Source organism: Theropithecus gelada, chromosome 2 (assembly GCF_003255815.1).
Source record: "Theropithecus gelada isolate Dixy chromosome 2, Tgel_1.0, whole genome shotgun sequence".
NCBI classification, from domain to species: Eukaryota; Metazoa; Chordata; class Mammalia; order Primates; family Cercopithecidae; genus Theropithecus; species Theropithecus gelada.
This window is the reverse complement of record NC_037669.1, coordinates 133,773,951-133,788,507: the sequence shown is the minus strand read 5'-3', so window position 1 is coordinate 133,788,507 and position 14,557 is coordinate 133,773,951. Positions and strand designations below refer to the sequence as shown.

Genomic DNA, 14,557 nt, shown 5'->3' with positions numbered 1-14,557 from the left:
TTATAAAAATTATTTAACCCCAGTTCTGCAAGTGAAATAAACATTGTATAAAATCATCAATGATTTTTAAATCTAAAGATTATTCTTTTCTTATGCTCCAGTTTTATTTATAAGGATAAATCAGAAAGAACCTAAATGTCTGAAAATAAGGGGTAAGTTAACTTATTGTACATCTGTATGCAGAATAGTACACAAACATTAAAATATTATATGCAAGTATATTATTAACACCCAGAAGCTATTTACAATATAAAATAGTGAAAACATTTAAATATAACAAATCAACCATGGTCCCATTTTTATAAGAAAAATAATTGTATTTGTGCGTATTCATAAGAATGTCTGGAGGAAAAAACAAGGACATATTGAAGCTATTATCTTTGGCTAGTAGAATTTCACATAACTTATTTTTTCTTCATTAGAACCAGATGTGATTTTGAATTTTTCTACAATAAGCATTTATTATTTGCTGGGTCACTTGTAGCCCATGTGGCACCTTTGTGCGTATTATACAAGATGTCTTTTTCCTGTGGATGCATACCAGGATATACTGTTTGGCCAGGGCATATAGCTTTTAGCTTCTACTTGCCCCCTTGATTTTTTTGTCTTTTCATAATGAACAACACGCACAACTGTATGTGATAGACCTAAAAACTTACATTATAAAATTTATTTTTAATTAATTAAAGTTGTATGACCTTTTAGTACATCTTCTCTGGGCAGATCACTCTTCATACTTGAATTCTGCCAGGTCATGCTGGACCTTTGAGCTCTCTCTTCCTGCCTCCTCTCTTCTATGTACTCAGTCTACCCAAATACAATGAATCCTTCAGGATCTAGCTAAAATTACCCTTCTCTTTGAAATCTTTTCCAACCACTCTAACACATCTGGTCATTTTTCCTTTTTATGAACTTTCCTTGAACAAGGTCAAAAGCATGGGTTGAAGTGGGGGGTGATGGTGAATAGCTTGCATCTCACCTGCTAACTCCAGACAACTGGCCTTGACTCCTTAGTAAAATGTGTTGAGTTGGACCTGACCTCAGATGGAAAGAGAGTTGTCATTGATGATGAGTGTTTGTCCTGCATGTGAGAAATACGAGATAGGTAGCATGTATCACATGCCCTTTCACTGCCTGGATTGGACGTTAACTATTTTTTTTTTTTTTTTTTTTTTTTGAGACGGAGTCTCGCTTTGCCGCCCAGGCTCAGTGCAGTGGCCGGATCTCAGCTCACTGCAAGCTCCGCCTCCTGGGTTTACGCCATTCTCCTGCCTCAGCCTCCCGAGTAGCTGGGACTACAGGCGCCCGCCACCTCGCCCGGCTAGTTTTTTTGTATTTTTTAGTAGAGACGGAGTTTCACCATGTTAGCCAGGATGGTCTCGATCTCCTGACCTCGTGATCCGCCCGTCTCGGCCTCCCAGAGTGCTGGGATTACAGGCTTGAGCCACCGCGCCCGGCCAGGACGTTAACTATTTTATATACCATCTTCCCTCAGTATCTGTGGGATATTGATTCCAGGGCCTACTGCACATACCAAAGTCTATGGATTCTTAAGTCCCTGAAATGAAATGGCATAGTATTTGTCTATAATTTATGTTTTTTATCTAGATTACTTATAATACCTAGTACAACTTAAATGTTATGTGAGTGGTTGTTATACTGTATTGTTTAGGGAATAATGTCAAGAATAAAAATCTGTGCATGTTCACTACAGATACACATTCCCCCCCCCACCCCGAATATTTTTGATCTGCGGTTGGTTGACTTCATTGTTGTGGATTCACAGATAGGGAGGACTGACTGTACTAGCCTTGGTTTGACAACACAGTTTTTAGCATCTGAGGCATAGACGCCATATTTCTTCTTGCTTTTTTTCCGTTGATGATGTTTATGTTGTTATTGTTTTTATTATCCCCTCAGAATTTATGGTGGAGCTAAGGGAGCTTAGGAAATAACATTTCTGTTGTACTTCCTTCACCTTGACATTTCAAGTTTGTTTCTGCTATAATTTATCTTGTGTCTAAAAGATCTCTTTTATTGGTTCTTTTACATCAGCTCTACTGATGACAAATTTTTACTTTTCCTTTGTTTGCAACTGTTACCTAGAGCATGACTTCAGAAATACTGAAATCTCTTCTCTTTCCCCTGTAGACCCTTTCTATGAACTCTGTTTATTTGACTGGTTTTAAGTGGCAAAACTGATCCATACCAGCGTAAGTGTCCAGCTTCCCACTGGAATAAGCCAAGTGTGTATCATAAGTTCTTTGCTGTTTAACATATTTAATTTAAACTTGTCCTGACATAGTGGATGCTCACTAACATTTGTCTATAAAACTAAAGGATCTTAAAAAGAAAACAAAACACTTAAATTTTGTTACTATGGTAGACTTATCTGTGCAAATGATTTATAGGTTCTGGAGCTTTTTTTATTACCAATAATAGATCAAAAACTGCTTGTAAAATGTAAACATCTGAAAATCATCATTCTGAACCATAGTAACATAAGAATATTCATTTAGAGCCGCTAATTTGCAAGGTGTTCGCCAATCAAGAGAAAAGTGCTCACTTCAAGAGAAAAGTTAGAATTTAAGAATTCTAACCAAACCTGTGAAGCAGAAACTGAGAATTTCAGGAAGATCTTTGTGGATCAGAGTACTGACATTAAGCATTTTTAAAAATTGGGTTAAAATACAAAAATAGAAATTATTTTTGCTTGCTTTTCCCAACACACTGTACCTTCTTGCAAATAGAACATAAGAATTGTGCTTATATCAGGATATCTGTAGTGTTCTATTGGATGCTAGCCAAAATTTATCTATCTGTCTATCCATCCATCCATCCATCCATCCAAGATTTGATATTTGAAAATGAGACTGACTTTCATTTATGGGTATTACAGTTGAAATGGATTTCAAGGAAATTAAAAAAGCTGAAACTTATATAAAGATTTTTTTTTGTTTTGGAAGTGGAGTATAGTCATTTGGTCCATTATTAGGCTGTTATATTGAACCAGTATTTACTGAGTGACTTCTATATTATATGCTGATTATCTTATTAATTTGTGATTTTGAATGTAAGGTGAGAAAAATTTGAGAAATATATAACTGAACCATGAGTAAATAGTAGAGCTGAAATTAGAACTCAGCTTTTTCTTAGATTTATATTTTACCAAACTTTTTATTCATCAATGACATTTGATACATAACAAAATTTAATACATGTAAAAATGCTTTCATTATTGTTTGAGATGGAAAGTGTAGATTTTTAATAATGTGTGTAGTCAGGCTTTTATAAGCCTTCAGTGACATCATCTAAAAATCCAACTCCTGTAGATTTTGCTTTATGAAAGAAAAAATACAAAACTAACCATGATCTTAGCTCTTATATCCATAGAAAACTGCAGCATACTAATCTTTTAAAACTAAATAATATGTTTAGTTGATGACAAAAAAATCTACTGTACCTTTTTATTTCAGCCAGGTATGGTGGCTCACACCTGTAATTCCAGTTCTTTGGGTGGCTGAGGTGGGAGGACCACTTGAGGCTAGAAGTTCAAAACCAGCTTGGACAACATAGCGAGACCCTACCTATCTCTACAAAAAATAAGAAAAAAACTAGCTGAGTGTGGTGGCACATGCCTGCGGTCATAGCTACTTAGGAGCCTGAGGATGGAGGGCCACTTGGGCCCAGGAGTTAGGGTCTAACTAGATGTTTCTATTGGATTCCAGCCTGGCTGACAGAATGTCTCTTTAAAAAATTTATTATTTTTAATAGTTAACTCCACTTTTCATAATTACTGTATATATACACATTTTTACATGGGATAACACATATATTACTGATTATAATTATATTTAATCTTTTATTTACTAAGGACTTATTCAGTGGAATGATACTTTAATGCTACTTCAATTAGTTATGTGATTTATGGTTTATGAGTATTTTATAACTAAACCCTCACTGGAATTTTGGCTTGCTCTTTGAAATGGTTTTGGTTTATATTTATTTTGTTAAATTTCTACTCATCCCCCCAAAAAAGTCACTTTTCTTGTAGATATCTTTTGTTTCTTAAATTTGTTTTTAAGTAATCACTTTTATAACTAAATCTATAATAGATTTCGGATTGAGATAATAGGGAATGATGAGAAAAATTGTCATTACTTGACTGGGAAAATCAAGTAATTTAAGTTATTTTCCTAAGCTTATATTTTGAGAAATGTAGATGCAAAATATTAATAGTAAAGGAAATTGCCATCATCAGAAAGAATAGTATTTTTTCAAAATAAGTATCATTATTAAGTGTGGCTCCTTAACCTGATTGCTATAGACTACTAAAAATCTGAATGTTCACTTGGTATGATGGGTATTGTTTTTCTGTTTTAAGAAAAGGAAAGAAAAGTCAATGACTTTCTAGTAAGACTAGGTCTAAAAAAAATCTTAGTTTTTTGTCTACAAATTTCTTAAGAGGACATAAGCTTTATTGTAGCAATAGATTTTAGACTTAGAGTATATTTCTTTTGGAAAAATAATGAAATTTGTTTGTAACAAAGGGAAAGTAATACCTAGTTTAAATTTTTTTCTTGCCCGCCATGGCATGATTGATACATGGCATCTTCTCATGCCTAAGATTGAAACTATCAGGTGCTACCTGGTTTATTTAGGGCAACCTCAGCCTTTTCCCAGTTAGTTTTAAAATGTCTGCTTCATACATGTTGAGCCACTGCATTTCCTGCTTTAGAACCTGGTGTTATGCCAACATTACTATCTGTGCTGCCTCAACTACAAATTGGATGAACAGCCTGTGACACTTTTTCAATATTATTACATTAAACCAAGTGGATTTTGATTGATAACCTAATATTCAACTAATGCAGAACATCAATCATGGCAAGTATATTAATTATTTAATATTGCAGTCTAATTCAGAAATCGATGTGCTGCATGAGGGGAAGGGAAACTCATGGTTCCCAGAAGATTTAAGACAGGGAATGATTTAAAAAAGACCTGCTGTACTCCTGTGTGTTAGTTCGATACAAATCTTTATTCATTTGCCAATAATCTCTTCCCATTTTCCACTTCAGGACCATTTTATCAGTTTTGAGACCTATAATTGAATTAAGTCTGCTTTCAGCACAGGGCAAAAGGAGTTGCACAAATATTGATGAAGTCATGACAGGGACAACCCAAGAGACAGACCACTAAAGAGGACAGATTTTATACCGTTTGTTGTAAGATCCTTCTATCAATGTCTTGGATGTTGCCTCTCTATTTTTTCAAATTCATTAAAACTTTTAGAATCACTTTTAAGACTTCTGTGTTTAAATATCCTCCATCATAATAACGTTTCTATAGTTTATTTTTTATCCTCATCTACATTATCCTTCTTTTTAACAGCAACCTGGTATGTTAGGTAAGGCAAGTAAGCCTCACATCATAGGTGGACAATCTGAGATTGAGAAAAGTTGGATTTTACTCAAGCTCACATGACTATTTTGTAGTAGTGTTTAAATTTGAGTGTAGGCACTCTGCTTCTAAAACCAGTATTGTATGTCATACTGTCTTGTGTTGTATTTATGTACTCATGATACTTTACCTGTGTTGTTTTGAGATGGTCATTCTTCCTTATCTTTTTGACCAAAGTAAAAGTAAAGAAAACTGATTTTCATGGAGAACTTGAGTAAACTTTGGTGTCCCAATGTGATATGTTAAGCTTTATGTATATGCAAACCTTCCAGATATAAATGAAAACTTACTGGTTTATCTTTCACTAGACTAGAATATACTTAAGTCTCTGACTCTCATATATGTATATATTACCTAAAATTACCTTCCTTTCATATATACATACATATGTATACATACATAATACATACATACATATGTGTGTATGGGAGTAGGGGACTTAAATGTATTTTGTCATTAAACCATTAAACTTGCTGCCCCAGCTTTCTTTTGGTTCATATTTGCCTGGAGTTATGGGAAATCTTTTTTTTTGGGAAACTCTTCTGAATCGGTTTGTATTGTGTGTCTTTTGTAAATAATACATTGCTGGATTTTGTTTTTTTATCCAATCTGAAAATCTTTTCTGGAATTTCAATTCCAGATGATTATGGGTGAACTTTCTCTGGTTTTCTTTTTAGTTATTGATTACTTAGATTACAATAATTGCTCAATTCTAGGCCATCCTTTACTTGCCTTACCTTGTTGATTCTTCCTGAATTTATTTCCCTTCTTACCTGCATTATATTCCTCAAGACTTCTTTTAAATAATGTCTTTATGTGGTGAATTTTTTGAAACCTTGCATGCTGAGAATTTCTTTATATTTATTTGTATTTAAATAATAGTTTATTAGCTATATGTTAATTCTTGGTTCACAGTTCTTTTCCTGTAACACTTTATCTTGAGAGTTATTATTACTCCATTATCTTCTTGTCTTCACTTTAGTGTTGAGAAATCTAATATCAGTGTTATTCTTCCTTTGTGTAGGGGTCTCCTTTTTCATTCCAGAAGCTTTTTGACTTCTCTTAATCCATTATAGTCTTAAATGTCCGTATAATATGCTTTGCTGTGGATTTTTAAGCATCCTTTTCAGCACTCTATGTGCCCTTTCAACCTGAGTTTGAATATTTTTATATCTGGGAAATCTCTGTCATTATTTCTTCAAATATTTCTTCTCTTTCATTTTTTTTTTAACCCTCCTTCTAGGATTCTCATTATGTAGATGTTAACACTTCTACTCCTGTTCTTAATTCTATCAATTATTTGTCTTGTCTTTTTGCCCCCTCCCTATGCCTTCTACAATAGTTCTTCTACCCAGTTTTCCAGCTTATGAATTCATCCTCTGTCTGTATCTATTGTGTTTTCAATCCATCCTCTGAGTTCTTTATTTCAAATGATTATGTTTGTAATACCCACTATCATATATTGGTTCTTTTTCAAAACTTCATTTTCATACTTATATTTCTAAAAATCATCTCTTTGAAGATGTTATTATGTTCACATTCTTGTTCTGTTTTCTCTGGATAAGATTATTATTTTTTTAAATTCTGGTTTATACATCTTACAATTTTCCTTGTGGGTTCATCTATTTTTTCCTAACAGCATTTAGCTGCCTCAGATAGTAATTTTAATCTAAAAGGAGGGGTAAAAATCTAAGATCTGACTTATGCTTCTCCAGGCTAATTTAAAAACTAGAGTGGACCACCTCTAGTGTTCTAGTGTAGCCTCAACTACTTTCCCCATTGTGGCTCCCACACCCTCAAAAACAGTAAAAATAAATAAATAAATAAATAAATAACCACCTACACCCTACACATGTTCGTGCACATACATGCACCTGTGCCTTCCTCCTAATACTACTGTTTTATCTCAGGCAGCAGCTCAGTGTTGCAAATTGCCTTGTTCTTTACATGGGTTGGAGATAGAGTGGGACTGCGTAGTAGTGCTCAGAGACCTGAGCTGGTTGCTACTGACTCTGTACCCAAGCTTATCTTGTGATTCAGATGTCATATCCTTAAATATATTGATTCAGTCATTTTATTGGGTGCCAGAATATAAAAATTAAAAAGATGGAATGCATATCTTCAAGGAGTTTTCACTTCACTGGTGTAAGTAGGAAAGTAAATTGGCATTTATTAAATACTGTGATCAGTTCTGTGATGGGACATGCCCGGAGTGTTATGGAAACATATAGGAAGAATTCATTACATGATTTGTGGGAAAGGGAGGAGGTTTCCCCAGTTGAAGAATGGTTTAGGATGAGTCCTGAAGGGTGGATTTTTATTAGATGGGGAAGATTAGAGGAGGCTGGGAGAAAAGGAGCATTTTAGGTAGAGGGAGAAAGTGGTTCATTGGTGAGTGAAACCAGGTTAAACGTAGCTTGTTGTGGCTGCTGTTGTTACTTTTCATGTAATGTAGCATTGACAAGATAACAGAGGGAATAGGTAAACTGCAGTATGGTAAGATATTGTAGATTTTAAGAAGAGAATTGACATGATTAAGTTTACATTTTAGAAAAATTTTGCTGTGTTAATGGAGAATGAATTGACATGGGACAAGGCAGGAACTATTGACATTCAGTAAGAGGATATTGCAGCAATTTAGGGAGAAAAGATGAAGGACTGAAATACCATAAAAGCTGTGAAGATAGAAATAGTTAGATCTAATGATAATTAAGGATATTGAATAGCCAGGGCCCTGTAGTTGATTACATTTGGTTACATTTGATAGTGAAGGAAAGGCAATGTGCCAAGAATAATGTCTTGTTTTCTCTCAGCCATGCCATTCAAAACATTTTATAAATATCTTTTAATTTAAAGAATTACTTAGAAACATGGCAAAGCAATAGCCTACATTTTCTTTTTGTTTTAAAGAACAGTTTCTTGTCCTCGTTCTAAAATACAGGTATCTCAGAAAATTAAGTGATTTTCCCTAAGATTGTGGCAGACACAGTTGACAGCAAACCTACCCTGAAATGAGGCTATTTACAGTCTTTGTTTATCCCATTTTGTGTGGACATTAATATGTTTCTTTCAGAATTATTTAACGTGTATGATGATGAGATGCTGCATCAGACCCTCCTGGCACCATTGTATGACATACCTTAACCTTTCTAAAATCTGAAATATTCTGATAAAGCATGTCTAGCCCCAGCTATTTCAGATACTGAAGTATGGACTTATACTTTGAATCTGATCACTTGTGTTCTTTTTATATTGCAATATTATTTTCTAATAAGAACCATTTTGTGACAATGTAGCTGTGGCAGAAAGCGAAGTAGATGTGTATTATATAGCACAGACTCTAAGATAGATTGCCAAGTGAAGGTACAAAATGGGGTGTATAATATGCTTCTATTGTGGATTTCAACAGACATAGAAGGGGGACACACACACACACACACACACACACATACGAGTGCATAGAATATCTTCAGAAGGATAAACCAAGATTGAGAACTGGGAGTCAGTGATGGGAGGAAGATTTAATTTTATTTAGTGTGTGTGTGCGCGCGCATGCGCGCGCACACACACACACACATGTTGCCCTGTTCAGATGTTTCACTATGTGTTACTTTTTTGTTTAAATTTTAAGTTATACAAATAACTGTATTTGAATGTTCTTGTGAAAATGTAAAGATTCATTTGACTTCCAGCTCTGATAAATGCATTAATTTTGTAATGATAAAGTATAAAATAATTATTTATATAGATAGTAGCCTTCTCTCACACCTTGCAGTAATTTATTCCTATCATTTGTCAGTACGACTACAGACATTAGAGATTAAATAATGAGTTTCAGAAACCATTAAATATCTAAACATTGAATATATAGTTTTGCGAAGATTGCCAGAAGCAGGAAATACAGAAGAGAATGGCTGAAAATTAGTGCTAATCAGTAGAAGTGGGAATTTACTCCTAATATATCAGACTGGGCAGTGAGAGCAAAGGTTGGAAGCCATGAGTACAGTTTTCCAGCAGCAAATCTGAAGGGAATAAAAATGGAGAAATTTGGAAAGATAGTATAGCAAGACAAAGGAAACAGGTAAGTATATCTTTGGCAAAGAAAAAGTAGAAGACAGAAATAGAAAAGAAAGTTGAGACCTCTCAGAGAAGCGAGGAGATGTGGGGAGAAGATTAAACATCATGAATATAATAATGTTGTTTATTGTTGGAGGATTTATATTAATAATTAGTTTCTGCAATGTGGTAGGATTATAATTTTTTGTTAAAAAAGGTAATGCTTGGTACGTATAATGGAACTAAAATACTGCTTGGTCAGAATGAGAAAAGCCAAAGTTCATTTGTCGTAAATAAATTGGTAGAGATTGAAATCAGAAAAAATTTAACTGTTTGCCACATTTCAACAAATCTATATTTAAATTATGTTTGTTACATGTACAGATACTTGTATTTTTAGTTCCATAAGCAGTCTCTTTTACAGTAAAAAGCAGAAATTTAATACTTAAAACATATCATGATATTTGATGTTTATGATTTCTTTGGTGATATTTTCTTTTTTAATATTAAAATGATCTCAGGTCCTGATTTGTAGTGTACATTAAATTCATAAAATTAATGACAGAGAAAATAGGTTAAGATTTAGTTATTTAGCTATGTACTCACTAATGTGTTCTTTATGTGTACATTGTTTTTATAAAAATGTAACCATTGATGGATGGATATTTGAGAAACCAAATAAAATGTGAGTTGTAGAATATGGGTGGTAGAATCTGTAAATTTGAACATTTTCATAATGTTGGAAATAATAAACAAAATTTCTAATAGAAAAGCTAGTGTGAAAGGAATAGATACTGTATGAAGAGTAAAATGATGTTTGTGAGTTCTTTACGTTTTTCATTGACTTTGAAAAATCTGAAACTTCTTTTAGTGAAATACCAATTTTGTGGTAAATCTAATATAAATTATCTGTTCATTTTTGATAAAAATTGTTTTGTCCTTAAAAACAGTGTTATGAACATAATACATATGAAAAATTACAAGGCTTTATAAAACATTTTTGAGGTAAAAAAATTAGAGCAGACAAGGATTTAGCAACTATTTAGAACTTTTATTCTTCTATTTTAGGGAATCTGGAAACATCAAAGCTGGATTAGAACATCTGGTAAGTTCTAATTTTCTCTTGAACATTTGCATCATCTTTGATATCTGCATTCTAAATGAACACTTTTGAATGAGCTTTGAATACCTTGTATTGAGAAAGTCAACCATTTCCCAAAGGGTCAGCTTACTGTTATTATGTGAAGGCACTTACATTTTCATTTCTCTTATCATTTCAAGGGAATTTAAAAATTTTTTAAATTACTTTTTTTTTTGATGTAGAGATGAAATAAAATGGATGACAATCCTTGGATTGATGCTTGCTTTAATTATAAACAAAAATTGTTTGGTGTAGAATTTTTGGCATATCTTGATCTGATGAAAACAAGCTTGTGTTTTAAGAAAAACACAATCAAATATTGCATGCATAAATGTGGTATGTTTTAGCAATTTAGCAGCTTTGAAAGAAGTGCACAGCTTTGTCTTTCCTCATGTCTTTGCTTTATGAATAATGCATTGGTTTAAACTACATTCAGATTTAGAATATAAAATAATTGAGATGCAAAATTTTTGGTTTAAGTAAACATTTTAGAGAAAAGTGAAATTCAAACTGATGTAGCATTAAAATCTGTTATTGATCAAAAAATTGGAAAACCCATACAATTGTAATATGTCTGAAATTCATTGAGCCCACTGTATTGAGTGTTTATTACAACATTAAGTAGTTCATTTAAACTGAGCATTACAGAGTCATCCTCCAGTTTCTGGTCAGATCCAAATGTTGAATAATTAATGGTACAGATTCTTTTGTAAATACAGTCTAAGTAGTTTTTTAATGCAAGACTTCATTCGTATATCATACTGTAGCTTTGTTAACTATTAATGTACTTTTGTTCTGCTTCCACAAAAGCAAACAGTAGAAAGAGACAGCTTCATTTTGACTTATAGCAGGTTTTTTTTTTACAGGAATTTTTGATTTTTCTTTTACAGCTAATGGAAACTGAGGAAACCTAGACTTTTAAAAGTGATCCTAAAAATTAGAGATAATTATTTAAAAGGAGGATATAATAGAAAATTTGAGCTATGTATTTGGGGATTAGAAGTTAGTAAATAACATGCTTATTTTCATCATTAAAAAGTATTTCCTGAACCACCGTTTATCACTTCATAATAGCACATAGATTTAGGACATAACGGACATCAGAATAAACATGTTAATCTGTAACATGATTCCAGTATCAGTTAGGGGCTTACAGCAAGGAAGAACAGCTATCATAGTGCCAAAATGAGGTATCTTTTGGTTTTTATTTTTATTTATTTATTTATTTATTTATTTTTTTTTTTGAGATGGAGTCTCACTCTTTCTCCCAGGTTGGTGAGTGGTACGATCTCGGCTCGCTGTAACCTCTGCCTCCGAGGTTCAAGCGATTCTCCTGCCTCAGCTTCCCAGTAGTTGGGATTACAGGTGCCCGTCACCATGCCCAGCTAATTTTTTTGTGTTTTTAGTAGAGATGGGATTTCACCATATTAGCCAGGCTGGTCTCAAACACCTGACCTCAGGTGATCTGCCCGCCTCAGCCTCCCCAAATGCTGGAATTACAGGTGTGAGCCACCCGGCCTGAGGTGTCTTTTATACTTTTGATGTAAATTATTATTTATTAAAAAGACTTTATATTTACTTTGTTCATGTTCTTCAGTAAATAAAAATGGCTTTGACGTTTTACTAGTTTAAATTTCATACTTTTTATACTTACTAGTGGCATCTCATTTTCAGTAACTATTTCACACATTTATATTGTACTCATAATTTTATCTAGCAGTGGTTTTTCTAGCCGTGCCTTGGGCTGCCCGGAAAGCTCTCCAAAGCAGTTGGTACTGCAGACTTCCACTACTCACTTTAACCAAAATAGTTCCACTTTTAGTTATTTTGTAGAATAAACTTTTGAACTTTTTAATAACATTTCATCTGAAGAAAGAGTACTCTGGCTAAAATTATTTTAAAACTTTGTATAAAACATAGCTACTCATTGAAGAATAATTATATATTAAGTATTCTTCCCTGTTCTTGACACTAAGTTATACTTCATTTTTACTTATGTCATATACCTCAAATATATTTCAAAGATAAGCATTTTCGGAATAAAGAGCCAGGACTAGCATACAATTAGGGAGTAAGAAGCAGATGACTTGAATGCATTTTATCTTAGTTGTTTGAAAGACTGTAACTTGATGTTGTAATTGACCCACTAACTGTGAACTATTAACAATATTCATCTATCTGTCTGTCTGTTAATCTATCCATTCATCCATCTTGCATTTTACATTAATAATACTCAGTAAAGTCAGTGATGTTATGAAGAATACCTTTATAAACCTTTCTAAAATGGTTCATGCCTAAAATGGAACTAAACTCACAATTTATGGGTTGAGCATTAATGAAACCTGTTCTGTCTAGTACCTGTGGGCACCTGAGGTTTGTGTCTCTCCCTTTGACTGCTGAGCGGATTGTTTAGAGCCTTTTGGCGTATATGTAGCTCTTCTTTGAATTGGCTGTACATCCAAATACAATTAGAAGTATATTTTTGAAGAGATCAGTGTTAAAAAACACATGATAAAATTAAAATGAGAAAAGCACCCTGTACATTTGGAATTAATCTCTTTGTATAGCTTTCTTCAGTCTTTATTTTTAAAAAATTATTTACTTAGATTATCATAGAGAATTAGCATTGTTCTAAGGGGGTAAAAGCCAATATACATTTTAATAAGTTAAGAAAAATTACATATGTCACTTGTTATACTTGCTACCAGGTAACGTAGTTGCCCTGATTTTGTACTATATGTGTATATGCTCTTCTTGGTATATAGTTAGATGTAACCCTGAAAAGGAGAAAGCAAGTGTGAATCTGTGGAGAAAAGAGTGGAGTAAGTGGACTGTTCCCCTGGAACCTCTTCAAGCACTGATTTCCTTAAGTTTTTTACAATCTCCTAGACCATTGATTCACCTTCTCTGTTTTTTTTGTTTTTTTTGTTTTTTGTTTTTTTAAATCATTTATTTCTCTCAATGTTGCCAGGTGATCCTGAGAACTGTCCTAGTATCTCATTTTCCTCAGCTTAAATTTTTTATAATATGCTGTCCAATACCATCTTATTTTTCTTTTCACAAACTCATTCACTACCCATAAAGTCTATACCTCTTTAAAGTTCTAGACTTGAGACTTTGAAGGCTGCTGCTCTGTTATCCATTGATGATTCTTGTCTGATGATTGCAAAATATAGATTTTCCAATTCTACTGCTCCCTCCATGTTACAGCCAGCATTCTACAGTAAGGAAGAGCCCACCTCCCTTATTTTATTTATCTATTTATCAGGAGTAAGGACTCATGATTTTAATTTTATTAAATAGGTTATTGTCAATTACTTTCCTTATTTATTTTGATGCTCAGATTGTCCCAGATTTATCAAGAGAGAATCTTTTCATGATGGCTTCTGAGTTCTTATAACAAGTGAGAACCCTGACTCCTAATAACACCGATACAGTTACTCATTTGTTCAGTCATATAATGTACATAAAATAGTTTTAGAATTGCTACAAGCATACTTTAAGTAAAACAACCCTATTAAAAAGAGTTCAAGATTTATTTGCAGTTCCTTTTCTCCAATGAGTATAGTTATGTTATTTATTTGAAATATAGTTGCATTTATTTGTTTCTGTTTGCATTCAATTTAGGTGTCTTTGTCCCCATTCCTATTGATTTAGTTATGTTTGAACATGTATGATGTTAACATGCTTCCAGAGGTCAAAATTATACACTGTGGTATTCTCAAAGAGGTGTGTCGCTCTCTTTCTTTCTAGCCTGTTCTCCTCCACCCCTTGTAAACAGCCAATTTTATTGACTTCTAGTTTATTGTTAATCCTTTTTTTTTTTTTTTTTTTTTTTTTTTTTTTAAAACCTTTTGTTTGTTTTTTTTTTTTTTTTTTTTTTTTTTTTTTTTTTTT

The 14,557-nt window shown here is 33.0% G+C and overlaps 1 protein-coding gene across 4 annotated transcripts in view; it reads left to right on the top strand.

Moving 5' to 3' along the window:
* Positions 1 to 14,557, top strand: part of RSRC1 (arginine and serine rich coiled-coil 1) — a 421,306-nt gene that overhangs the window by 172,689 nt on the left and 234,060 nt on the right. For all 4 annotated transcript variants that reach the window (XM_025376980.1, XM_025376977.1, XM_025376978.1 and 1 more), the window contains one exon: positions 10,588 to 10,624. In XM_025376980.1, the coding sequence (XP_025232765.1) occupies positions 10,588 to 10,624 (37 nt within the window). The remainder of the gene's footprint in view (positions 1 to 10,587; positions 10,625 to 14,557) is intronic.